At 51.0% G+C, this 24937-nt stretch overlaps 1 protein-coding gene across 1 annotated transcript; it reads left to right on the top strand.

The window, feature by feature from the left end:
- Window positions 1-1361: 1361 nt before the first annotated feature.
- Window positions 1362-24470, top strand: Rbp1 (retinol binding protein 1). The gene is given in 6 exon segments (XM_026385066.2): window positions 1362-1501; window positions 1504-1605; window positions 1608-1700; window positions 2140-2318; window positions 22289-22390; window positions 24266-24470. Coding segments are annotated over 6 exon segments (591 nt in total). The 5' UTR covers window positions 1362-1440; the 3' UTR covers window positions 24320-24470.
- Window positions 24471-24937: the final 467 nt, after the last annotated feature.

Genomic DNA, 24937 nt, shown 5'->3' with positions numbered 1-24937 from the left:
ATGTCATGAGGCTCTCTGCCCTGGATTTGGGCAGGACTCCGGAAACTTCTCTGGGATTCCCAATAAAAGTGGAGCGCAGGAGAGGCACATTGTTCTTCTCCTCTCTGAGTGACAGGACCCACTCTCCCTTGGGAGTGCCCCCTTTCCCTTTTCCTGTCCCTTCAGTAAACTCATGCCTGTTACTTTGAGGCTGAGGGATGTGTCTGAAATCTGACTCTATCACAAGAATTGGGGGTTACGTGTGGGGTTTCTACATGCTGCCTCAGTTTCCCAAAAGGCCCCAGCCCTGTAATATTAGAACCGTTCCCACTACCCAACAAAGAGCTATCTGTCCCAAAAGGTCAATGGTGCTGAGGTTGAGAAACCCTGGTGTAGAGGAAGTGAGGCCTGAGAGACTGAATCCACACCACTCCCCAGGAGGAAGCTGCCTCTACCCTGAGGAAGGGGTGTCTTTTCCTGATTCTGCCTGGAGCAGCCAGACTAACATGAGCTTGGGGGTAGGGAGGAAGGACGTGCTGGTGCTGCTAGAGAGGAAGAGAGTGTACTTGCTGTCACCCAGGCTGTCATTTGTGCTAAAAGCAATTTAAAAGAGATATTCAGTCTTTAATGGAGGGTCAAAAAGTCAACCAATGTGATTATGTCATCTCCTTGGTGGCAGAGAGAGCCCTTTTAAAAGCACTATGACATACCCACACAGGTGGCAAATAAGACGTGATCCAAGATCACCATTGTAACACTGCTTCTAAGAGTGAAGCCACATCAATGCCCGTCAAGAGGGCCAGGCAGCGTAAACAACAGAATACCCTGCACCACCATGGGGATGCTTTATGCACTGCGATGAATAGGAACCCGAATACATTAAGCGAAAAAAAGCAAAGTGCAGAACTCAAGGGAGTACTTGGCAGCTATTAAGTGAAAGAGAGGACAAAATTAACAGTATATTGATAATTGCTTACATTTGCATGAAGTAGTGGGTCTCTAACTTGATTGTGCATCAGAATCAGCCCCAAGGACTTGAAATAATATAAAACTTGATTTTTATTTTTCCGGCAGGATTGGAGAGCGTCCCCCCCTCTTCTCCCCAGAGTTTTACTGCAGGGCCCACTGGGGCGCGGGTTGGGGGTGGGGGGCAGAGCGGAGCCTTAGACAAAGGCCTGTGAAGTGGCCTCTTTCCCTAATCCCTCCAGCAAACCTGAGGAGTCTGATTCCCAGGCCTCAAGTGGCCGCCGAGGGTGACAAGTTCATGGTGTTCAAAGGAATCCCTCAGGAACCGAAAAGTTGGGACCAATAAAGGGACCTCTCAAGTCCCATCACCTCCTCTTCCTTTACAGGGGAAGCGAATGGAAAGTCTGAGACGAAGGTGGCCCGCGGCGAGGGACAAATCTGACCCTCCAACCTGCCCCGCCCCGCCCCCGCCAAGGGGGAGGAGCGACAGCTACAATGGATCCTCCTGCGGGCTTTGTGCGCGCTAGGAATCCAGCTGTCGCCGCCCCGCGGAGACCCTGTCCCCCGAGAGCGCGCATTTCCGGGCCGCCCACCACCCAGATCGCGTCCGCTGCCGCTGCCCCGGCACAGCCCAGAGCCGCTCCCGCCCGCTCCGTGACCGACGCTCCCGCCACTCCCCGAAATGCCAGTCGACTTCAACGGGTACTGGAAGATGCTGGCCAACGAGAATTTCGAGGAGTACCTGCGTGCGCTCGGTAAGCGCTGCCCCCGCGGTCCCCAGGGTCCCGCGAGCCGTCACCCGCCTGCTCCTCCTGGGCAGCCGCCACCCGGTGCACCCCGGCGCCAGGACGGGCGACCGCGACCAGCGCTTGCGAGGGCGGCGGGCGGGATGCGAATCGGAGGCTCCGGGGTTGCAAGGGTTAATTGGTGGCAAGCGTCTGCTTGTTGGCTCTGGACGCGGATAATTTAATTAGTAGAGCTGGCCTTGGTTTGCTCGTTTTTGTTTTTAAAGGTTAGTGTGAGAGCAGAAAACTTTGTTGCCAAGTGGAAAAGAGAAAAGAGCGCAAAGCCAGCGGGGAATCCTAACTGCATTCCTGGAACCGCTCCTGGGTCGCGCGCGTTCCCTCCCCCGGGAAAGGTTCTCTTTCGAGTTTTCCTGCCAACTCCCTTCCCCTGTCTCCGCACCCCTTGCAGATGTCAATGTGGCCTTGCGCAAAATCGCCAACTTGCTGAAGCCAGACAAAGAGATCGTGCAGGAAGGCGACCACATGATCATCCGCACGCTGAGCACTTTTAGGAACTACATCATGGACTTCGAGGTTGGGAAGGAGTTTGAGGAGGACCTGGCGGGCATAGATGACCGCAAGTGCATGGTGAGGATTCGTGAGTCCCGGGTGTCTCCTGCTCAGGAGATCTGACCAAAGGCCCCCGGCTAGTTGATCTTTGAGAGGTGCAAAGGCCCTTGTGCTGTGAAAGACTGCGGATCTTCCCATTCCCAGCCCGCAGGGCAGGCAGCACCCAGTCAGCAAGCACCCCCCCCCCCCCACATCCAAACCTGCTGGTGTAGTTATGCAGGCTTTGGTTGCTGAATTTGCCCTGTCCAGGCGCTTTGCCAGATATGTTAGGCGCATGACTTCACCAAGGCTCCCCACAGCCCTGAGGGCAGCAGGAGTTTCCCCTCTTACAGGTGAAGAACAGTCTCTGAAGAGATGAAGGGTCCAGGAGACCCTGGCTAGGGACCAGCGACCTGGGGTTCCAAGTCCATCCTGTGCCCCCTAGCAGACTAGGGGCTGCTAGAGGAAAAAAAGGGAAAGAAAAAAGCAATACAGGACACCACCCTGAAGCGCAAACTTGCAGTAAACCCCCATGTGAGGTCCCCTAGGGAACAGGCACCTTGATCTCTCTGGAAGCCTCCAGATCTGCCCATCCTTGGGATGGCTGGGTCATACCAGCTGGGACTTGGCCCTTGGTCATCCCCTGACCCACCCTATTATTTTCTGCCTACTGAGCTTCCTTTGAACCTTTGGGCAGGTCAGTGCCCCTGCAGCCCAGGCCAGAGGAAGCGGCAGTGGGGGATGGGGAAGGCCCTGCTCCTCTCCTTCCCAAGGATGGGAAGCTGTGACCAGGAGACCCCAATTAGTGCTGCCACAGCAGTTCCGGAAGGTCATCCCCAGGCCTCCAACAACATTCTCTGTTTCTGGGGTTTCTGGGAGGTCAGGGTATTCCCAGTCTCGGGCTTGCTTCCGTTGTCTGGGTAGGGAACTGGCTTGTGTTTCCATTGTGTGGGTAGGAACTGACTTGTGCTATCCAGGGGCCCTCACACACCCCTCCCACCATTTGCTGAGGGTCTTGCTGCTAGGTCTGCTTTGTGCTTTGCATATGGCTGCCATTTTACACCACAGCCCTGAGAAGGAGGGTTTAGTAATTCATATTCATGCTATGACTGAGGCTCAGAGAGAAGAGGAGACAAAGAGCAGGGGACCTGAACCCTGCTGATGGGTGGCCCACACGCCTGTGTTCTGCCAGGCCCCTCTGCTGATGGACTTTGCAGGAACAGAATGGCTGAGTTGGTAGGACCACTATTGATGGGGTGCCCACGTCTGGTATTAAAGAGCCCCAGCCTGGACAAGTCACCCCACCGTGCTTACTCCTCAGCAGGCACTCAGGACTGGTGCCCAGTCTGCTGTTTGGAATGGTGGGAAGAGGGAGTAGCGAGCAAGGAGTGTCCTTGAAGGGACCACTGCGGGAAAAAGAGGCTATTGTAAGAAATGTCATGTTATGACTCAGGTCTCAAGGCCTCTTGTCCGCCAGAGAGGCTCCCAACGAGGAAGGAGAGCTCAGAGAGGGTCTCAATTTCTAGTCACTGCCCAGACAGCATCCTATCTACTGCAGGGACCTGTGCTCCATGAGGACAGTGCTTGTCCCCACCTCACTCTTGGGGTACTAGCAGGACACATCTCCATCTCTTTTCTGGGGTCCTTACCATGCCGCATGCACCTTCTGTACTCGGCTGGTTATCTTCACTCTTCAGTCTCTCCATCATCCATGAACACACGAAGCAATTTTGGATCACCTAGTGAATATTGGTCATCCCGTGCTGTGTGCCAGACACTGTTCAGAGTTTGCATTCATTCACATCCTCACAGGACCCTTTGCAACTTTGCTTTATAAAAAATATTTCTCTAAATCCTTTTTTTTTTATCACCTTGAGGAGGGTCCTAAATGGCAGAGGAAGGATCTGAATTAGCCACTGCTTCCCTCCCGTGGTGGTCACCACACCAGGAGCAGGACAGCAGATGTGTCAATCCCGATGCCCAGAAGCACATAGACCCCCAATCCACAGGGACACATATGATGAGCGTCGAGGAGTGTGGCCATCCAGAGGAGAGGGTCCCAGATATCTGTAGGAGGAGGAAGGGAGGGTTTGGGACACACAGGAAGGGAGAGTAGCCAGCTTTTCTCAATCCAGTGTGGTAGGAGGGCCTGGCAGCTGGGCAAACTCCCAAGTAGACAGCCTTCTCTCACCTCGCCATTGACTCCTGGGAGGTGGGGTGGCCCTGGCCCTCTGGTCTGCTTGGCCTCTGCTTGGACCCCAGCAGTGCAGAGAAGCCCCTCTCTCTGGGCAGCCTGCTGGATGCTGTGCACCTTGGCACCACCACGAAGAGCACACTGGGGGTGGTGGAGGATGAGGAGTTAGGGCAGCTGTGGGGCCTTGGACTTGTGTATCTGAGCAGTTGGTTTCCCAGAGGCCAGTTTGGCCGTGGACTCTTAGTGCCCCTAGCTGTCCTGGGTTAGGTGATTGTCAAAATTACTTCCCCCGCATTCTGTGCCCCTGTGCTGCGCTCAGAACCCAGCACCCAGAGCAGCAGCCAGGGGTATGTTCGCAGCACCTTCCAGGAGTCTCGTTCTTCATTCATTCCTTTCTTTGGGTTCTACAAGCATTTCATGGTGCTGCCTCTGTGTTGGAGCCCCTGTGTCAGTGAGATGATTCCTGTCCTCATGGAGCCCTGGGGGGAAGAAGGGAGGGGACAGACTGAGGCAGCCACTCATACCCTCATACCGTAGGGTGATCAGGGGCAGAGAAACACTGCAGTCTGAGAGGTCCGGGATGGTTCCCAGTCTGAGCCAAGTCTTGAAGGATGGACAGGAAGTAGCCAGGCAGACGGGATGAGAGGAAGACCCAGGCCAAGAGAACAGTGCCCTGGTAAACGTTATGTCAGACCTGTCCTGCACCAGGCCCTGCACCAGCTCAGATTCAGGGACACAGAGGCAGCAAGACTTCCTGGATGTCCAGGCCAGTCTAGAAGACAGAGGCGTCACTGGGCAGTAATAGCCCAGTGATGGAACCAACAGGGCCGGGGGTGGGGGAGCAGTGTCAGAGAAGGTTCCAAGAAGGTGACAGCTGAGCAGGACCTTGATGGACAAGGAAGAAATAGGGCAGATTGGAGGACATGAGAAGAGCATTTCAGAGCAAACCCGTGCACACTCAAGCCCAGAGGGCCTGGGTGCCGGGGTTTTGGAGAGGAGAGAGGTGGATTCCGCAAAGACTTGAGATGGCTGAGCATGATGGGGAGGGCAGATCCTTGAGGACCAAGGGACCTTGGATGTGACCCTGACAGGCAGGAGGGCGGTCCTGGTAGAGTGAGACTAGGCCAGGCTGACATTCCTCTGCAGAGCACCAGAGGCCCTCTGGCTGGATCAGGACTTTTCCATGGGAACCTTATCTATATTCCAGGGCAGTAGCCAGCGGTGGAGTCCAGCCTGCTGATGGATAGTTCTGGGCCTGCACAATGTTGGAAAAACCTTAAAGCCAGATGCCAAAGATGGCCAGAGATTGTAAGATTTCATAGAAAAATCCATATTTCTAGCTGTTCTTACAAAAAAAGAAAGAAAGAAAAGAAAAAGAGAAAGTAAAGAAAAGAAAGGAAGAAAACACCAGGCGCCTGTCTGTCTGTCTGTCCCTGCAGGTTGTGGATCCCCAGGACACTGACACAGTTGCTCCTTTTTGATAGACATTCTCCAGGTTACCCACCTTGTTACCTGAAATGAAGGATCAAGGGGGCATTTGTCACTGCTGGCTCAGTGTGTTCCCTTAGAGCTGGGCCAAAGTGGAAGGAGAGGCAGTAGCTGCACAGTCAGCCTCTTGGTAATGGAAAGGCCAGCCCCTGGCCGCTGCCTTAGAAACCCCAGGAGTCAGGTTTTGAGGCTGCTAATGCTTGAAGCCCCTGCTGTGGAGTACGGAAGCATCTTTCTGTGTCTCTCTGCACCTGAGCCCTCTGTGAAAAGTGGAAAAACTGTAACATTTGGTGTAGAGGACCCTGGGCCACTGGTCTGACCCTATGCACATTGCAGTCTGTGCCCAGTCACACCTGAAATGTCCCTGCAGTCTCTCCCCAGCAGGGGGACCAGGGTTTCAGATCTGTGCAGCCTGAGGGCTCAGCTTCCTCCCCAGTCTGGCTATTCAGATCCTGCAGGCCCCATGGGCAGCAGGGCCATGGTTTCTGTGGACATGGGCCCAGCAGGCAGGGGCTCTTCCCTGTCTCTGGTGTCCGTCCCATTAAAATGTCCACAGACCCAGGAGGACACGGGTAGCGTTTGTCACACACAGCCTATAGGGGTTTGGCAAGGTGAGGGGGGGGGGCTGCTGGGGTAGGAAGGTGGTCTTCAGCCCACTCCTGGGTGAGGAGTCCCTCTGAAGCCATTCCACTCTTTGTCCCCAACTCCCTCCTGAGTGAGTCGCTTCTGTGGGAAGAGACTGAGCCTCCGCCAGGAATCACAGCCGTGAGCCTGGCTCCACGTGGTGGTGGCAGAAGGGCCATTTGTCATCTGGTGGTGGACACCAGGTCAGCGTCTCCCTGGAGGAGCGGCTTTGTTCACTGGGGCCTGGAACCTCCCTCTGACTGAGGCCTCGCCTTCCCATCCAGCTTTGAACTCAGGATGACCCCTCCCCAGGGCCTGCCCTCCACTTCCAGCCCTGGCTGACTGGGGCCTCCTTTGTTTTTATTATAAAAGGGGGAAAAAAATTCAAATAGCACCAGGGAGTACAGGCCCTGGGAGTCGTCACTGTTATAGTTCCTAGTGGATCTATCCAGAAACTCCTCAAATGCATAAGCTATCTATTGATTGGTCAACTAGTCAATACTGGTCAATATCTTCCTCTAAAGCCAGAAGGGTGGAAGGAAGAAAGGAAGGAGGGACGGAGGGAGAGGAGGAAGGGAGGAAGGAAGGATCAATCCACTTTTCTGCACATAGTTTTTTTTTTTTTTTTTTTTACCCAAAATATTTCTTAGGCATCTTTCCATATTAGCATTAGGATTTTCAAAATCCCTTTTACCCTCTGTGTTTCCTTCCCTCCCTCCTTGACTACCTTACATCCCTCTGTCCAGCCTCCTGCCATTTAATTATACATGATAATACGTGAAATCCACCGAGCTGCTGTTCCCACTTTGGTTTAAACTCTTGCCAGCCTCTGATCCTGCTCTTGACCCATTAAAGGGATCTTCTGGTTCTTACGTTAACAAACACAATGCCAATGGCAAAATCAACTCCCCTGGCTACAGAGCAGAGAATTCCTTTGGATTTTGAAGCCTCTGAGAGCCAACCCTGCCCTGATCAGGCCTGAGCAACAGGCTGGGGCCCTTCCAGGACGGAAACACAGGACCTCTTTCATGTCTTAGCTTAAAGTTCTCTGACCTTTTGAAACCGGGTGTCAGCAGCATGTTTTTGAGGATTATAAAAAAAAAAAAAAAAAGGAGAAGAAGAATTAAAGCAACCAAGTAAAATTCACAAAGCAGCTTTCAAAAATCACGCTGGTTTGTTAGGTTTGGAGTCTTATTAGACAGGAAGAAAGGAAAATAACACGCACGAGTCTTTCCCAGGCCTGCAACAAGGGCTGTTAGTACGTTTGTTTTCTCCTTTGGTCTCCACAGCAAATGCTGTTCTGCAAGTATTCGTCATACCCACTTCACAGATGAAAATCAAGGCGCAGAGAGGGGCAGGGCCTTCTTGCTCCATGCTCCTCTGCCAGCTGCGGCAGGGGGAGGATTCTGATGCGTGTGTTTGTAAAACTCTCTACCATGGGCCTGGGACGAGGAGGAGCTGTGCTGGTGGAGTCAGCACAGCTGGTTTTGAATCCCCTCTGTTACCTAGGAGCCAGGGTAACCTTGGCCAGTTAGACAGACTGCCTCTGTTTGCCCATCTGCAATATGGGCACCATGATTGCTATTCTGCCTGTCTCAGAAGGCAAATCCTGAGGACCGTGAAGACAGTACAGGAGAAAAGGACTTGCGTAGTCACCACACTGTGGGGCCTCTTCTGCTATCCCAAGGCTTGTTCACATAGGATAGCCAGATCTTCATGAGAGAGCTACAGTGGTTTGATTTTCTGATCTACATTGCTTCCCTGACCCTGCAAAGAGAAGCACGTCCTTTTCTGGGTGGTAGTAACCCCTGCTCACCATGTAGGTCCTGGTGGGCCTGAAAATCACAGTGCATTGCCTCTCTTGGGACGAGCACCTTCTGATAGGTGGCCACGGGATTCCATGGCCTGTCACAGGATTGTGTCTTTGACTCAAGCTGGACCCTTTCCTTAATTTAGGGATCCCGGGAAAGAGGTGAATTCTGTTTCCTTGGACATTGATAAAGTGGTATGAGGTAAGCTTGGGACTCTCTGAAGCCCCTCTCTGCTGCCTTCCATGACTGCATGGAGAAATCCAACAGAAGGAAGAGAATAAGATGAGGTCAGGAGAGACAGACAGACAGACCGAGGGAAGTAACACTGGAGAGGTACAGGAGTTCCTGACCCTAATGCCACTCTAGGCTTCCCATGCACTTAAGTCAGTATCTTCCATTTCATTCCCTGTAAGCTCTTTGGGCTAGTTTCCCATCACTTGCATCTGAGGGAACCTCGTAAGTACTTAGAACAGTAGTTCTCTCTCGCTGGACCATGCCCTACCCCTGAGTTTCTAATCCGGCTGCTCTGGGTTGGGCCTAAGCACTTATCTTTCTGACAGGCTCCCCGCTGTTGCCAATGTTGGTTAGAAGACCATGCTTTTGATATCTATAGGAAAGGAAAAGGAGGAAGCAGCGAAGCAGCAGGCCCATGCCAGATTCCTATGGTGTTCTTATCTTGATCTTGTGCTGGGGTTAAAGGTGCCCGGTTCTGAGGGATGAAGAGGAGTGGAGAGGAGCAGCCCTGCAGCCCTCTCCTTGGAGGTGGCAGGGCTACCTGTGAATATCAGTCTTGCAGCAGCCTATGAAGGCTGCACCCGAGGTTCCAAGTGGAGTTTGTGCAACTGAGTAGATAGGGTGTGACAGAGCAGTCAGGAGCTTTGGCTTTGAGTTGGACCTGGATTTGAATTCTGGTCCCACTGTTTAGCTGTGTTTCCTTGTGTTTCCCTGATCCCTCTGTCCACGTTGGTAAAGCGGAGTCAGTGGTAGTACCCATTTAAAGGATTGTCATGAGGATTAGATGTGGTAATGAATTATTTCAGTTTTTTTATTGATGTGTAACAAATCATCCTGAGATTATTTTAATGCCTTAAAACAAGTTATTTACTTTGTTCACAAGTCTGCAGTTTGAGCAGGGCTCAGAGGGGATGGCTTGTGTCTGCTGCATTCCCAGTCAGCTAGAAGCTGGAGGATTCTCTCTCCAGATGGCTCACTCATGCTCACTAGCTCACTATCCACTGGCTGCTTGGGCTTCCTCACAACATGGTAGCTAGGTTCCTATAATGAAAATCTAAAAAAAAAAAAAAAAAAAACAAGGAAGAATTATATGACATCTTTATGAGCTATCTAGCCTCTGAAATCACTGTGTCAGTCAACTTTCCATTGCTGTAAAAAAATACCTAGGATAATCAACTTCAAAAGAGGAAAGGTTTATTTTGGCTCACAGTGTTGTAGATTTCTGCCCATGGTCTGTTGACCCTGTTGCTTCTGGGTCTGTGATGAGGAGCCCATGGAAGAGAAAGTTTGTTCGCCTCATAGCAGAAATGAAAGAGGAGGAGCTAGGGTCCCAATGTGCCCTTGAAGGGCATGTCCTCATATGATGAGAAGACTTCTAAGTAGGTCCCACCTATTAAAAATTCCACCACCTTCCATTAGCACCTCAGTCTGGGGACCAAGGCATGTGGGCCTTTGGGGAACACTTATCCTAACCTTAGTAGTCACAGAGCAGCTGGTCTGCCGTACTCCATGGTCAAGGTAATGACAGAGCCCCTCCTGTCTTCTAGGGGACTCAGACCCACGTTGTAATGGGTGTGGCATGGTCCTAGTGGAGCATGCAGGTCAGTGTGCCAGACACATGCCACGCTGTCCCATGGTGCCTGGTGTGCAGTGAGAGCTCAGGGGGCTTGGAGCATGGTTCTGTGGCTGGCTGCTGAAGGTCAGACAGGGTTGGGCTGTTCAGTTTCTGACTCATCATGTGTAAGACCCTGCGGGGTGGGAGAGGAGTGCCCCTGGTGCCTGAGTCTGTCCTCTGCCCTTGGGACAGAGCCTCCTGGCCTCCCTGGCCCAGCAAGGGAGGCTGGCATGTGGACTTGAAGGGGAAACAGTCCTGTAGAAGCCCTATAAGTGTTGGAGTGGCCCCAACCTTCAGCCATGCGCCCTCTAGAGTCCCAAACAGGTGGTTCTGACAGTGGCTAAAGCACTTTCCAGCCTGAGCCTCCAGTGCTCTGGCCTGACCAGCCCCCAGCCTCCTGGTTTCTGGGCCCTGGTGGTCAACCCAGGCCCTGGCTCCACAGAAGAACCAGAAGAGGTGGGTGGGGCCAGAAGCCTCTGGGCATCTGGAAGATGTTTGCCGCTGTCCTCTGCCAGGGCTGCTGGAAGAGAAGGGGGCTTGAGGGAGTGTGTGCCCCTGTCTGCACAGACCATGGGCCCCATGGCGGTCACCCTCTGGAATGCAGCCCTGCCTGCAGCCTGGGTCCTGCTGCAGGCTCTGAACTGAGGCTCAGGATTTATTGGTATTTTTACTTGGAATTGATTGAAAACTCCTCTGAGAGAAAGGACTGTGCTCAATTTACGAGAGAGAGAGAGAGAGAGAGAGAGAGAGAGAGAGAGAGAGACCAACCTGCCCTTTGTCCTCCAAACAGGAGCCCCAGGTATCCCTCATGCAATCTGAAATTCCACAACTGGAGCACATTTATATTGGTGAAATACTCCAAAGACTTTCTAGATATTTCCTTTAATATGCAAATGCCTTAGAGCGCCTTAGAGCAACAGCTCCCACCAACATAGGGATAGTACTAATCCCTCCTCTCCTCCTTCCCTCCCTCCTTCCTTTCCTCCCTCCCTTCCTTCCTTCCTACCTTAACCTCGTCCCTTACTCCCCCCCCCCTCCCATCCCCCTTCTTCTTTCTTTCCTGATCTGAGGGTCCAAGGACAACCCGGGGTTACTCCAGGAAACAAACAAGATGGACGTGAAGGTAGGAATCCAGGGAACCCAGGGTATCCAGAAACCATCTTCACCAGCCTTAGAGTGAAACTGGCCCTGCATTCAGAAAGAAAGGAGGGGAAAAAACAAAACCTGTCTGGCAATGTGCAGTGAGTCAGAAAATCATTTTACTGTTTGACTCAGAGATCCCACTTACGGGATTATATTCCAGGAAAATCATTCAGAAGAAAAAACAACAAAAAACCCCATTTATCTCTTTGGACAAAGGTATCTGTGTGTAGCTCTGTGATGGTAATCCTCAACAACTCACATAAGCCCAACCACCCTGCAGGCCTACTGTGTGGCCGTGCTGTCCCAGGACTGTGTGTATGTATGTCTATGTCATCCTCCAGATGCCCTCCCTTTTATTTATTTATTTACTTATTTGGGGTACCAGGAGTGCTTAACCACTGAGCCACATTTCCAGCCCTTTTTATTTATTAATTTATTTTTTTATCTAGAGGGTCTGAGTTGCTTAGGGCCTCACTAAGTTGCTGAGTCTGGCTTTGAACTTGTGATCCTCCTGCCTCAGCCTCCCAAGCCACCGGGTTTACACACGTGCACCACCACACCTGCGCTACCCTTCCATTTTATGGGAACTGAAAGTCCCCCCAGGATCCGATGACTGGGTAGCCGTTGCCTCAGGTTTTGACTTCAGCTAGTTCTGACTCCTGGCTTTTTGTGGTTTGTAGAACAGGCTCTCTCCTGCTGGTGTTCCTAAATGCCAAAACATCATGGGTGGTTAGAGACACTGTGGCTTTTTAATTCCGTAGACCACTCCACAGCCGTGTAAACCATCACTGGGAAGATAAAAGAAAGTGTTTATGGGCAATTAGTCAACAAGTTCCATGGATTGTGCTTCTGAACATCTCTGTCCTCCTTTCCCATCCCACTGCTTGGAAGATCTCTTGCCTGTAATAATAATAACAATAATAATAACAATTAACATCTCTTGTGCATACCATGTGCCAAGCTCAGCGCTTTCCGTGGATTATTTCACTTAATTACTGCAGTATCTTCGCATCCATCTCCTGTCCACCATCAACACTTCAGCCCATCCTTCTCATAATAAAAAGGGAATCGGATCACGCTGCTCCCTGCTCCACACCCCCAGAGGCTCCCCAGTGGGAGGCCAGAGCCCGCTGGCTCTCCAGCCGGCTCCCTACTTTGAAATCCTTGGTCCCAGCCCACCACTGGCAGGCGCCTTCATCTGCCAGCCTCTTTGCATCTCTGTTCACTTCCCTGGGAGGATGATTGCCCATCGGTAGAGACCCAGCCCAGATGGCTCCTCTGTTGACCCCGATTTCCTTCCCACCGCTGCCTTCTGCCACCTTTTGGCTCAAGTTCACTGGGCAGCTGGTTAATGCATCTGAGGTTCCAGACAGGAGGGGCTCACACCTTTGCATCTTCAGGGCTTCCAATGTGTTTGCTAAAATGAGTGTTAAGTGAAAATAGCAGAACAATATAAAGGGTAGTCATTGACTGTCTCCCTGCAAGATCCACTTTAATCCCACTTAATGATAGCTAATGTTTGTGGAGTATTTCTCCTGCACCAGGAATTCTAAGCATTTTCTGTACATTAATTCTTTTAATCCCCACAACAATTCCAATGGTGAAGGTGCCCAAATTCTTCCTATATTATATATGAAGAGAATGAGATGCAGGACAGACAGGTCAGGTAGCTGATGGAGCTAGAATATGGGAATCTAGGCAGTCTGGCCTCAGATGGTCGGTAAGGAGAGATGGCACAGGGTCAGTGCTCTGGATTACTTTCTCTGAGATTTTTGATATCTCAAATGCAGCGTCCCCTGATATACTACCGATGTTTTGGGATGGAATCGTCAAACACAGGGTAGTTAGGTCTGATTTGTAGCCTCTTCTTCCCAGTAATGGAGGCCACATTGCTGACTGAGAACCCAGATTCAAGGAAGGCAACTGTTCCAGGCCCTCCTGTACCCATGTGTTTGTCTGCAGCCTAATTCTGTTAGTCAGTTTTCCATCACTGTGACAAAAATACCTGAGAAAATCAACTTAAAAGAGAAAAGATTTATTTTGGTTCATGATTTCAAAAGTTTCAGTCCTTGGTCACTTGGTCCCATTGCTTTGGGCCTTTGGCAAGACAAAGCATCATGGCGGAGAGTGCATGGCGGAGCAGAGCTGCTACCTGGTGGAGGCCATGAAGGGAGGGAGGAAGAGTCCAGGGACAAAATATACCCCCAGTGACCCACCTCCTCCAATAGGCTCCACTCTAAAGTTTCTACCATCTCTCAATATGCCACCAGCTGGGGACTGATCCCTCAATGCAGGAGACTGTAGGAGAGATTCTGGAGACAAACAAAACCATCGTCACTTCTCTGGGCCTCTCCCTACCAGTCAAAATGGAAATAATCATAAAGCAGGGTTACGTCCTTCATGGTAAGGATTAAATGGAGAATAGCAGGTGGGAAAATGTACAGTGCCACCATCCCTGGGAACTGTCACCTCAGGAGACAGATTCTGGGGGTGGTCACATGTGGGAAGGGTATCCTGGCCACCAAGGGAAGAGCTAGGAGGCTCCTGAGAACAGAGCAGGAAAAGGGCATGTGCCACTCCATGGCCACAGAGAACAGGCTGGGCAAGGCCAAGCAGAGGGGAGCACAGTCCATACTGTGTGTGTCCTGCATGGACATGGGTCCCTGCAGCCTGTGCCATGTCCTCTGATGGCTGTGCTCAGTGGCAGATCTAGCCCCATTTTGCAGGTGAAGGAAAGGGGACCCCAAGAAATGGAGTAATTACCACATCACTCCCTGGCCTACCCATTTCTATAAGCCAGCTTAGGGAAGAGAATTCAGCCACGGTGCCTCGGATATTTTGTCATAAAGCAGGAGAAGTGTGTTGCCTGAGGAGTGAGGCGTGCCCCTAATTCTTTTTGCCAACCATTCACTCAACAAATGGCACTGTGCTCTTTCTCTGCCACGAATTCTGGTGGCTGGTATCCTGCAGTGAGCAGAAGGACCCCAGACCCCAAGGAGCCCTCCATCGAGAGATCCTGACCTGCTCATTCTTCTTGGTTACTGAGATTGCATCTTTTTATCTTCTGAGCAACACTTATTTCTTTTCACTTTGAAAGATCAAATTTTAAAAAATAGACCAGAAACTTGTATGAAAGAAGCTGAGGCCTCCCAAGCTCCTGGGAGCATTCTCTAGCAGAACATGGCGCTCGCTTATTTCTATCCCCCCATCTTCCCAGCCCCACCCCACCCCCACACCACCCCATGCTGGGGGAACTGACAACAGCTGATTCCTGGGCCCCCCGGTGGCCAGGGCCAGAGAAGCAAGCAGCTGCATTTTTCCATGATCCCAGGTTTGGCCAGCTGGAGCCACAGACATGAAATGAGGAAGAAGGGAGGCTCTGAGCCATCTCCCCAGCAAGTTCAGGGTCTGGCTTCATGGAGAATGTGATGCCAAGAGACAGTCCAGCCAGCTCCCTGCTTTTGTTCTTATTGGTACCTTTGTGAGGGGTCCTCTTGTTTCTTTTCTTTCTTATTCTTCTTCCTAAACCTAATTCTGTGGCTTTTTCTGGCATCAGGTCTAACATTACTTCTAGCCACACCTTCTCCAGGAAGCCTTCCCTGATGGGCCTCTGCCCCTCTGGCTACCTGGCACTCCTGCCTACCTGGCACTCCTGCTGGAGCTCCTTCTGGTGTCCCCTGCTCCAATAGTCTGAGCCCTTTGCCTCACACCCTCCTCAGTCCTGAAGCTGCTGTGCAGCAGGTATGGACCCCGTGACTGCTGGGTGCCATTGCCTGATACGGGACCATCCTGCAAAATCCACTGCTCATCCAAGGGGCAGCTTAGGTCAGGGAACGGCAGAGCCCAGTAGCTGAGGACACAGATATGTCCTCAGAGTCAAAGCTCATCCTCCCACTTCATGGCAAGGTCCTCGGTCTGCAGAGCTGTAAACTGGGGAGGGTGTGCCTGCTCCAGGAAGTCCTGAGGAATCAGTTTGATATCATCCATACTTGATTCCCAACCTGGCACATCATCCCCAAACATGTCATTATGGTGACCGGGGTGACAGGGATGCTCTCGCTTCCATTAGGAAGCCTTCCCTGATCCCCCAGGCAGGGCTGGGTGCCACAGGCCTGTGACCTTCTCCAGCCCTACTTCCCACCTCCCCATCCAGAAACTGGGCCTCTGTGGGGCCCTGAGCACTCTGACAGATTAGGTTGATTCTAGACCCTTTCTGGAATGTTTGAGGGAAAAAATAACACGTCAAGATTATTGGTCTGGACTTTTTTTTTTTTCATTTTATTTTTCCTAAGAATCATGTTATCATTTGCTGCTAAGTTCTTCACGGTGGAATCGCATTCTTCCAGGCCCACAAAGGCCTTGGGTGCCTACCCTGGTTCCTGGTAGCTGCCTCTGACAGCTTTTATGTCTCTAATTACTCATTTGCCTTTTAAGGCCTTATTAATTTAGTTTTAATCTGCTTTTATAGTACCCTGGCTCTGGGCTGATTTTAGGTCATTGCTAGCCCCCAGGAATGGACCAGGAGGACAGGAGCCACCCGCTGTCCACTTGCCGGCCTGGTCTCACAGGAAACTTGTGGACTTGGCTGCAAACAACTGGGTTCAGTAACAGCCCAGCTCCCTAGGTGGTGAGCTGGTCGTTTCTCAGCCCTGACACTTTAAGATCGTGGAAAACTCTCAGCACAGTCCCTGGCAATTGGCCCATTCCCTGTCACCCACCCTGCCCTTCCCATCCTACGGCTTATTTAACAAAGCACTGAATGTTGCACTCATCATTCTCCCAGGAACATACGTGTCCTAAAGGGAGAACCACATGTTGAAGTCAGATTCCGGGAGGAAGGGCCAACTGGCATCTCTAGCCATCACAGGATGCACAAGAAGTGTCCACTTGCTGTTTGGTTTTTTAATTTTACTCCCAAATCTAAAGATATGGCCTTTGCTGGGTACAGTGGCTCATGCCTGTAATCCCAGCAGCTCAGGAGGCTGAGGCAGGAGGATGGCAAGTTCAAAGTCAGTCTCAGCAACTTAGCAGGACCCCTGTCTCAAAATAAAAATTAAAAAGGGCTGGGGATGTAACTCAATGGCTAAGCACCCCTGGGTTCAATCCTCAGTACCAATAAATAAATAAATAAATAAATAAGAGAGAGAGAGAGAGAACGAGCACATGGGCTTTGGAGTCAGAGCTAGGTCAATCCTGTCTCTGGCCTTGGCTAACAAAGTCACCATGGGCTCTGGAACCACAGAGACACTAAGACTCCATCCCACCCTCCAGTGACATGTCCATGAGCAGAGGACCTGATAGGGCTGGTGGACAAGTGTGATCCGCCATCATCTGCCCTTTGAGAGTGTTTAAGAGCATGGTGGAGCTTTGATAAATGTCACAAGTGTCCTGACAGCAAAGTTTGAGTCCCACCATTTGTAGGTCATGCCAGGTCACTGCCAAGAGATGGCTCCATTTAGTGAGAATTGTCTGTCACCACCGGTACTAGTCATCTGAACTGGGCCTGTGAGCCTGGAGCCATCCCCGGGATGGGGTCACTCAGGCGTTCTGGGTCACTGGGCCCTGTACAGCCGTGCCAGCCGGGGTTTATAAGTGGCTGGGGAGCTGGATAATGGCTTTTGAAATGACAGCCCCCCATCATAGTGGTGCAAAGCTGTCTTCATTCATCAGTTGGCACACACGTCTCTCTCAGAAAGCTGCTGACACAGTCCAAGAAATGGAGGTCATTATTAGTTCTTGATAGAAAAGTGAGGCCGGCTTGGCTTACAAGCAGCTACCCTGGGCCCCACTCCACCTGCTCTTTCCGGTGGTCTCTGGGTGGGAATTTCTGCTGAGGAGCCAAGTTGACAGTGGCCATCCCCCTCCATGTCTTTGGATGGGTCTGGCTTTATCTCTAAGATGGGATCCCAGAGCCCAGGTTGGGGGTGAGGTGGAGGCAGTAGAGTCCCTGTCCCTCCCACACCTGCAGGCATCTGCCTCACCTATGAAACTCCTGCCTGAAATTCCCCCACTGGACCCCGAGTGATGGGGTCCATGTAGGAACCTGGATGGAGTGACCTCTTAAAGCCCCTTTCAGATCAGGCGTTCAGGTAAGTCTGAATCCTGGTCCCAGGTGGCCGACTGCTCCTGGTCTGGCAAACGTGGCTTGCGGCCGAGCTCAGAGGAAGGTCATGAAGAAGCTCTTGGGTCTTGGAGAAGCTTGTTATAAGAACTTACATTTTGTTTGACAAGAAAGTGAATCACCTGCCTCACCAGGCCCCTTCTAGATGTTTCCCATTCAGTTGTTTTTGAGGGTTTTCTTCCCCCTTGATTTTCTGCTTCTCTTTTCTGTTCTTAGGGTCCCTCTGCTTGCTTGCTCGCTTTTTGTTTGCTGGTTTTTTTCCTTTTTGTTCTGGGGATGGAGCCAGGGCCTGGAATCTGCTAAGCATGCACTCTACCACTGAGTGTCACACACCAGCCCAGTTAGGTTCGATCTGATCCTCGGAGAAATGGTTGGTTTATTCCCACAGGATACAAAGCTTAAAAAGAAAAATCCATTCCCACTCTTAAGTGAGCACAGATAATAAAGTAGGAGAACGAAACCACCTTGCTGGGTCATCCCAGATGTCAGTGGGAGGTTCCAAATAGATTAGCCATGTAAAAAAATAGTTAGAACTTAGGGAAAGCAGGCACCGTGGGCTCCCGGGGCTGGCTCAGCGGGCAGGCTCTGCAGGGTCTCCTCTTGGATCTGGGTCTCCCGGAAGGAAAAGGAGCATCAAAAAACTTTATCCACAATGTCCATCACTGACTGCTTCACCAACATCCAACTCTTAAAAAAAAAAAAAAAAATCAAGACTTTTTTTTCTAGTTACTGTTTATGTTGGACATGTGAACCCTGTCCTTGTCTAAGCACAGGTTCATGATCACCTGCATTCAGTCCTCCTGTATGCCAGCCCTAGGCATCTTATCTATATTTTCTCAAATCCTCAGAATAAACTTATAAAGTACATATTTTGTTTATCTGATACAATGTGAAAAACTACCCCAAAACTTAATAGCTTGAGAAAACTGCCATAGAGTCTCGCAATGCTCCATGGTAATTGGGCAGTTCCTTGGCTCCACATGGCTGTGTTCAGCTGAGCATCTCAGCTGTCCTCCAGGTGGACATTCTTCCATCCTCCAGGACTTTGGCACATGGCCTTTCTCTTAAGAAGAGCCTTGATCACCTCAAAGCATGGCAGCTGGGCTCCAGGAGGGCAGGATGCCAAGAGGACAGGCCCCTGGACCACATAGGCTCATGAAAGCACTGTTGGCATCGTGCCTGCTGATGCCCCAGTGGCCAGAGTGAGTCAGCCACCAAGCCCTGCCCAGGACGTGACTATCATATGATTCGCAGGGGCCACCCATGAACCATCTACCACAGTAGGCCTCTGAACCTTCTTGCATCGAGGACCTGAGGCTCAGAGAGGTTAGTCCAGTTGCCTAGAGTCATCCCACATGGCCACAAACAGAAGACCCAGCTCTGGCGGATGCCAAGGTGCATGTTCTTAGCTGGCTTGACCTTATATAGGTTGAGGGAATATGGAAGGAGGGTGCAGGGACCAGGACCCTGAGTTTCCAGGTCCCTAATGACTGAACCAAAAGTGTCCAAAAGGTGTCCCTCCAGGGGCCTGCTCAGAATCTCAGTACCATGCTCACAGTTTTTTTATTTGTTTTTGTTTTTCCTGCAGTCCTCAAAAGCTTTTGCAAGTATCTGCTAAGCACCTTCTAGACACTTTCTGGAATGTTTAAGGGAAAAGCTCAGGCCTCAGCGGCCCCTCCCCTCAACCCCGTTCTCTGTCAGGTGTCCTGTCCTGGGCTGGGAAACAAGGGTGCATTGAGTCACGCAAGGCCAAATTCTTTCCTTATGCCGAGTGACTGGCATAAAGTCACATAACCTCTTGAGCTCGGTCACCCCTTACATCCAACACAGACAAAAACAGTCAGTGCTGTGTCCAGCTCACCCAGGATCACAGTCAAGAGGGGCTTGTGGTCAGGGAAGGGCTTCCTTGGCAACTGACATGGTGTCAGGTGATAGGGATCCTTCCCTCCAAGAGGTCTGATGAGTAGTGTTCTCAAAAGCGCTTTGAGCACCCAAATAGGCTTCTGCTCCTTGCACGTCTGGATCTCTCATGACACCTGATATTCTGCTGCCGGTTGCTGGCTGGGGCTAAGGTGTTGTTATTGTTTACAGCCAAATGGCCCCCGTTAAAAGATGCCAAGTGATCTGGAAAGGGTGAGACAGTAGCCCAGGAGCAAAAGCTGGCTGTACCCGTAATGAGCCTCTCTTGCATGGGGGTTCGGTGACACTGGTGTTGGAGGGTAAACAGCTGTGAGCCTGCTGGATCAGGTTGGGGATATTTAGTAAAAGCTTTAAAGGTGTGCACACTCTTCCGTGCAACAGTTTCTCCTCCGGATATGTATTCTGAGACAGCAATGTGTTCAAAACTATGTATGCAAGGAAATCTTATTTACAGTAGCACAGAATTATAAATTACCCAAATGTCCAGGAATTTGTAATCGGTTAAATAATGGTATGAATGGACAATAAATTACTGCCAGGGAGGACAGCTTTCTGCGCCCGTCTCCAGGGCAGTCCTTTGGGGACTGCCTCACGTAGTTTAATGCTCTGCTGTTGCTGTTTTAAATATCTTAATCATTTTTGAGCAAGAGTTCCTCCTTTTCACTTCATGTTAGGCCTTGCAAATTAGGTAGTCATCTCCTGAATGTTACATAACAATTAAAATAATGCTTAAGGAGAATATTCATTGAAATGGGAAATTGCCTCTACTGAGCAAAGAAATGAGGCTACAAACCCCTGCATGATGCAAACCTAATTCTGTAAAAACAGAAACGTGTGTGTGTGTGTGTGTGTGTGTGTGTGTGTTTTGATAGAGGAAAAAAAAAAGAGACTTGATGGAAATACACCAAAATGTTAGAGCAATTATCTCTGAAGAAGCAAGATGACAGGTATTTATTTTATTACCATTTTCTTCTTTGGGCATCTTTTCTGTATGGATTTGCTCATAGGCCTTTCTGGAAGAGGAAGAAAATTGTGTATCATCCTGAGGACAAGCGAGTCCTCTTGCTCCTCTGGGGGAGTCAGGGGCCTTCATATGCCAAGTGGATTTCTGAATAAACATGGTTGGGAGATCCGTGCCTGGGGATCCCGTGTTCTTAGGAACTCCTTGAGGTTGAGGACTGATTTGGGGTCTCCGTTTCCCACGGCAGGCCTGGCACAGATGACACCCAGAGAATGGGCTTCTTGTCATGTCTGTGGCCTAAGCCTTTAGCTGTGACAGTCTCATCGGACATTGACCACACTGTTCTGTCCTGGAGATGGGACCTTGCTGCACTGGGGCTAGACCTGGGCTCTGAGTGAGTCTCTGGACCGGGGAGAGAAGCCACCTCTCCCGGCTACTCCCGGCTCTCTCTGTGCCCTGTCTCCCTCTGGGAACAGGTTCCAAGAGCAGAGGTCATTCTTAAGCCTATGTAAAGCTGGAGAACACACCTTGCTCCCCCTGCCTACTTCCTGTGTATCTCAGCCCAGGCCTCACCCCAACAGCAGAGGGCGGTAGTGATCAGCAAGTCCAGAAGGGAGGCTGGTGGGCATGGTTGGGCACTGAGGAGAGGAGGGGCCGTGGTCCACCAGGAGGGAGGTACCCCACCCACTCCACTCAGTTCCCAGATTTCCCTCTCTCTCCCAAATCTGTATCAGGCCATTGCTAACTTCCCTGACCCTTAGCTGAGTAAGGTAGGTGGGCAAGAATCTTAGAACCTCCGCTCTCAACAGCCAAGGCTTGCGAGTTACTGACCTCACATGGCAGATGGGAATGCAGGGCCCAGAGCAGGAGTGGACTTGCTCAGAGCCACAGGGTGAGCAGGGACAGAGTTCTCCTCATGGCAGTGGGAATGCAGGGCTCACAATGAGGAGCTGCCCCATTGGGGAGGCTATTCAAAAGGGGGTGAGAAGCCACAAACATGATGGACGCATGCCCGCTGCACCTTCACGTACCTAGCCTTGGGACATGGGGGCCAGTCGAAGCCAGGTGCTCACGGCCATGCTCAGGACCTAGGACTGCCTCGCCTCTGAATTCCCACACTGTTTTGACCCCATGTTCCTGGGTGGGCTTGCTAAGACTTGACTTCCCTGCAGCCTGCTCTGCCCCCACCCCCCCCCCCCCCGGCAGGGCACACAGCACTCAGGGGAGGAGAGAGGGCTTAAAGGAGGATGTGGACTCTGAGAGGTGTTGTCAGCCCTGTGTCTGTCAAAACGAGATGCCAATCCACACTCCAGGTGGACAATCAGGAGGAGTTAGACCCAGCACAGAGAGGGCCTGGTGGAGCAGACAGGTGGCTACTGGCTGCCACCTGTACCTATAGCTGGCTATTTAGACCTAAGATCATTCTCCTGGGAGATGAAGACTCTTTGAGGGCAGAAGTGGGGTGTTTTTGGATGTCCCAGAACCTAGCAATGGTTGAAACCATGGGTGGATGGATTAAATGATAAAGGGACAGGAAGGTACTCTTTGAGACTTCCACCCCCTGCCAGCAAGATGCAGGAAAACAATCCTCACCAGTCTGTGCTCAGGCCCCTCTCCTCAACCCTGTTCTCAATCCTTGCAATCACAGCCCAACCCAACGACATTTTCCCTCCTAATTATTCTTTTTAAATGAAATGTGTGAAGGTTTTCATAAATTTTAAAACTGATTTGCACACTTTAATAAAAGCATGTGGTAGACAGGGACTATTGGGCTGCAAATTTTCTGTAGGAAAATGGACCTGAGCAGATCCTGCATTATCAAGGTTGGGGGCTGTCCCCTCCCCTACTCCCCAGGGGCTGCACGCTCACAGCTGACAACTCTGCTTCTTGCTTGGCAGACCACGGTGAGCTGGGACGGTGACAAGCTCGAGTGCGTGCAGAAGGGCGAGAAGGAGGGACGCGGCTGGACCCAGTGGATCGAGGGTGATGAGCTGCACCTGGTAGGTTCCTTGGTGGAGAAAGGTGTGCCCCAGAGGTCCTTTGTCACTCTGGAGGTCTGGATGGATCTTGGAAAGAGGCACCCACCGTGGCTGGGCCTTGGTTCTGCTCTGAAGCTCCTATTCCAAGGCCCTGGAAAGAAGGTTCAAGTGATTTTAAAGACCAGGCTGTGAGTTCTCAAGGTGTAGTGACCCAGTCACCCATCAGAGGAAGCAGAAGAGGAGATGCATCTTTTAATCATCAGCAATGAGCCCATTTTCCGTCTCTTTCTAGTATCTCAGAGTAGGAATATGATCCGGGCAGGATAGCACACACCTGTAATCCCAGTGATTTGGAAGGCTGAGGAAGGAGGATCACAAGATCAAGGCTACTCTCAGCAAATTAGTGAGGCCCTTTCTAAGCAACTTAGAAAGAGCCTGTCTCCAAGTAAAAAATAAAAAGCGCAGGAGCTGTGGCTCAGTGGTTAAGACCCCTAGATTTAGTCCTTAGTACCAAAAATAATTAAATTAAAATAGGAATATGGTTCCTATTCTGGTGATGAGAATATTTGTGACTGGTAGCCAAGGAAAATTCTCCAGGCTTCTCTAAGATATGACCTAAGTCTATGACAGGGGAAGGAAAAGCTTTTCCCAGCTCAGGGGAAACTGTAGCCACCCTGTCCTCTACCCTGGGACATCAGGTCAAAGCCACTTGCTCTCTGTCTACCCTCTGGGAAAAGCATATACAGAACCACAGCGGAGAACTTAGCTCCTGGAGAGTTTATAAGGCACATGTCCTTAAGCCAAGACCTCCTGTAACTTCTCTACCCCAGAGAGTGGTCCAGGTGACCTGGGTTCTGATCCCAGGCCACTCGCCAGGTGTCCTTGAGTAGCTTCTTTCCCCCAGCCTCATTTGCCTAAGAACACACAGGAGTTCTGCAAAGATCTCTGGTCTTCAAGAGCTTTGAGAAGTGTGAGCACTGGGGAAAGGCACAGAGGGTTACATTTGGAGGTGGCCAGCCTAATGCAGAGAGTCCAGACCCAACCTTGAGCCAGTCTCCTCCTGGGCCTTTGTTACTTGACTGCAGAGAAAAGAGTAGATGAAGTGACCTTTGTTGTCCTCTGAGCTCAACAGTTCTGTGGCTCTATGCCAGAGGTTGCAAACTAGGGGCCACAGGCCTGCTTCATCTAGCCCTCAAAGAGCTCCAGACTTCAGCCAGCCATTTAAAAGTTAGGAGATGCCCTACAAATATTCAGATTTCCAGTCTCCTTCATAAAAACTTGGAAGACGTGGCGATAGGACTGTGGTTGCACCTGGCCTCACTCAACACAGGCTGAGCAGGGCCTGGGGCCGGGCCTGTGGGAAGGGTATGCTGCATTTTAGAACCGCCTAGAAGGCTTTTAGTAAGAGTGATTCCAATATTCCACCCACTAAGACACCCGTGTACCGGGCTAGTGTGAGATCCAGGCATTTCCAAGCTCCACAGGTAACTCCAGCTTAGGGCTCAAGTTTGGCATCCTGGTACCACACTGCAGCCCCGTTCTGCAGAAACCTACTGAGCCATATATCTGTGCCCAGTTCCTTCCAATCCAAGGCCCAGACTCTGTCCTGGGCTCAGGCCTACAGCTTCCAAAGCTTTTTGGCCTCTCCAAGATAGCAGGGTGGGGAAGCATCAAGGGGGGCTATTGGCCACTCTGATCCACATCTATTCCCCCAGCCATCTCTGTCTACAGGATGCGGAGAGACTGATCTCTGCTGACCTCATTCAGTTGACTTTCTAAGGATTTCATGAAATCAAGTTATGGGGAACAGTAGCAGCCCCTAGATGCTTTCAAAGTTCCTGCCCCTAGATGCTCTGACATGACTCTGGTGAACCACAGCATCTGCTTCTGCTGCAGGAGATGAGAGTGCAGGGAGTGGTCTGCAAGCAAGTATTCAAGAAAGTGCACTGAGGCCAGTGGACGACTTTGGTCTCAAGGAATGAGCAGCATGGACCCGAGGCAGATCCGCCTCTGTGCGGCGTGGGACAGAAGTGTCCAGCCACTCCCAGGCACCTGTTAGCGGAGTCTGTCTCTTCACTTTGTCTTTTCTCCTTTTCTTCAAACAAAGCCATTTCAATAAAGTGATCTCTGTCTGAGATATCGTTTTGTAGAAGTTTCATATTCCACTGCTCACTTTCCTCCAGGGTTTCTGAGGTCAGCTGTTCCTGATGCCTCCCCCAGGCAGAAGGGAGACATTCAGACATGCATCTGCAGATTCAGTCGGATTGCATGCTGTATGTTATCCCCAGGACACAGGCTAGGCTCTGGGCATGCGTGGCCTGACATCCCAGCATCTGTGAGCTAAGTACTCACCACATTCCATGTCCAGCCAGAGCTGGTATTGTGAGGATCACAGAAGCAGAGGATGCCCTCCACCTTGGGAACAGGGGACCTAGTCAAGGAGGTCTTACTGACCGAATGATGTCACAACTGCACTGCCCACAACATTGTGAATGAAATGGAACTAGACAGAACTGTCAGCCCCAAATCTAGAATGAGATTAAACCTTAATCAAAAGCAACTACCTAT

This window comes from Urocitellus parryii, chromosome 2 (assembly GCF_045843805.1).
Source record: "Urocitellus parryii isolate mUroPar1 chromosome 2, mUroPar1.hap1, whole genome shotgun sequence".
In the NCBI taxonomy this organism is placed as follows: Eukaryota; Metazoa; Chordata; class Mammalia; order Rodentia; family Sciuridae; genus Urocitellus; species Urocitellus parryii.
Note: the sequence above shows the minus strand (reverse complement) of the source record. Positions and strands in the feature narration are given on the sequence as shown.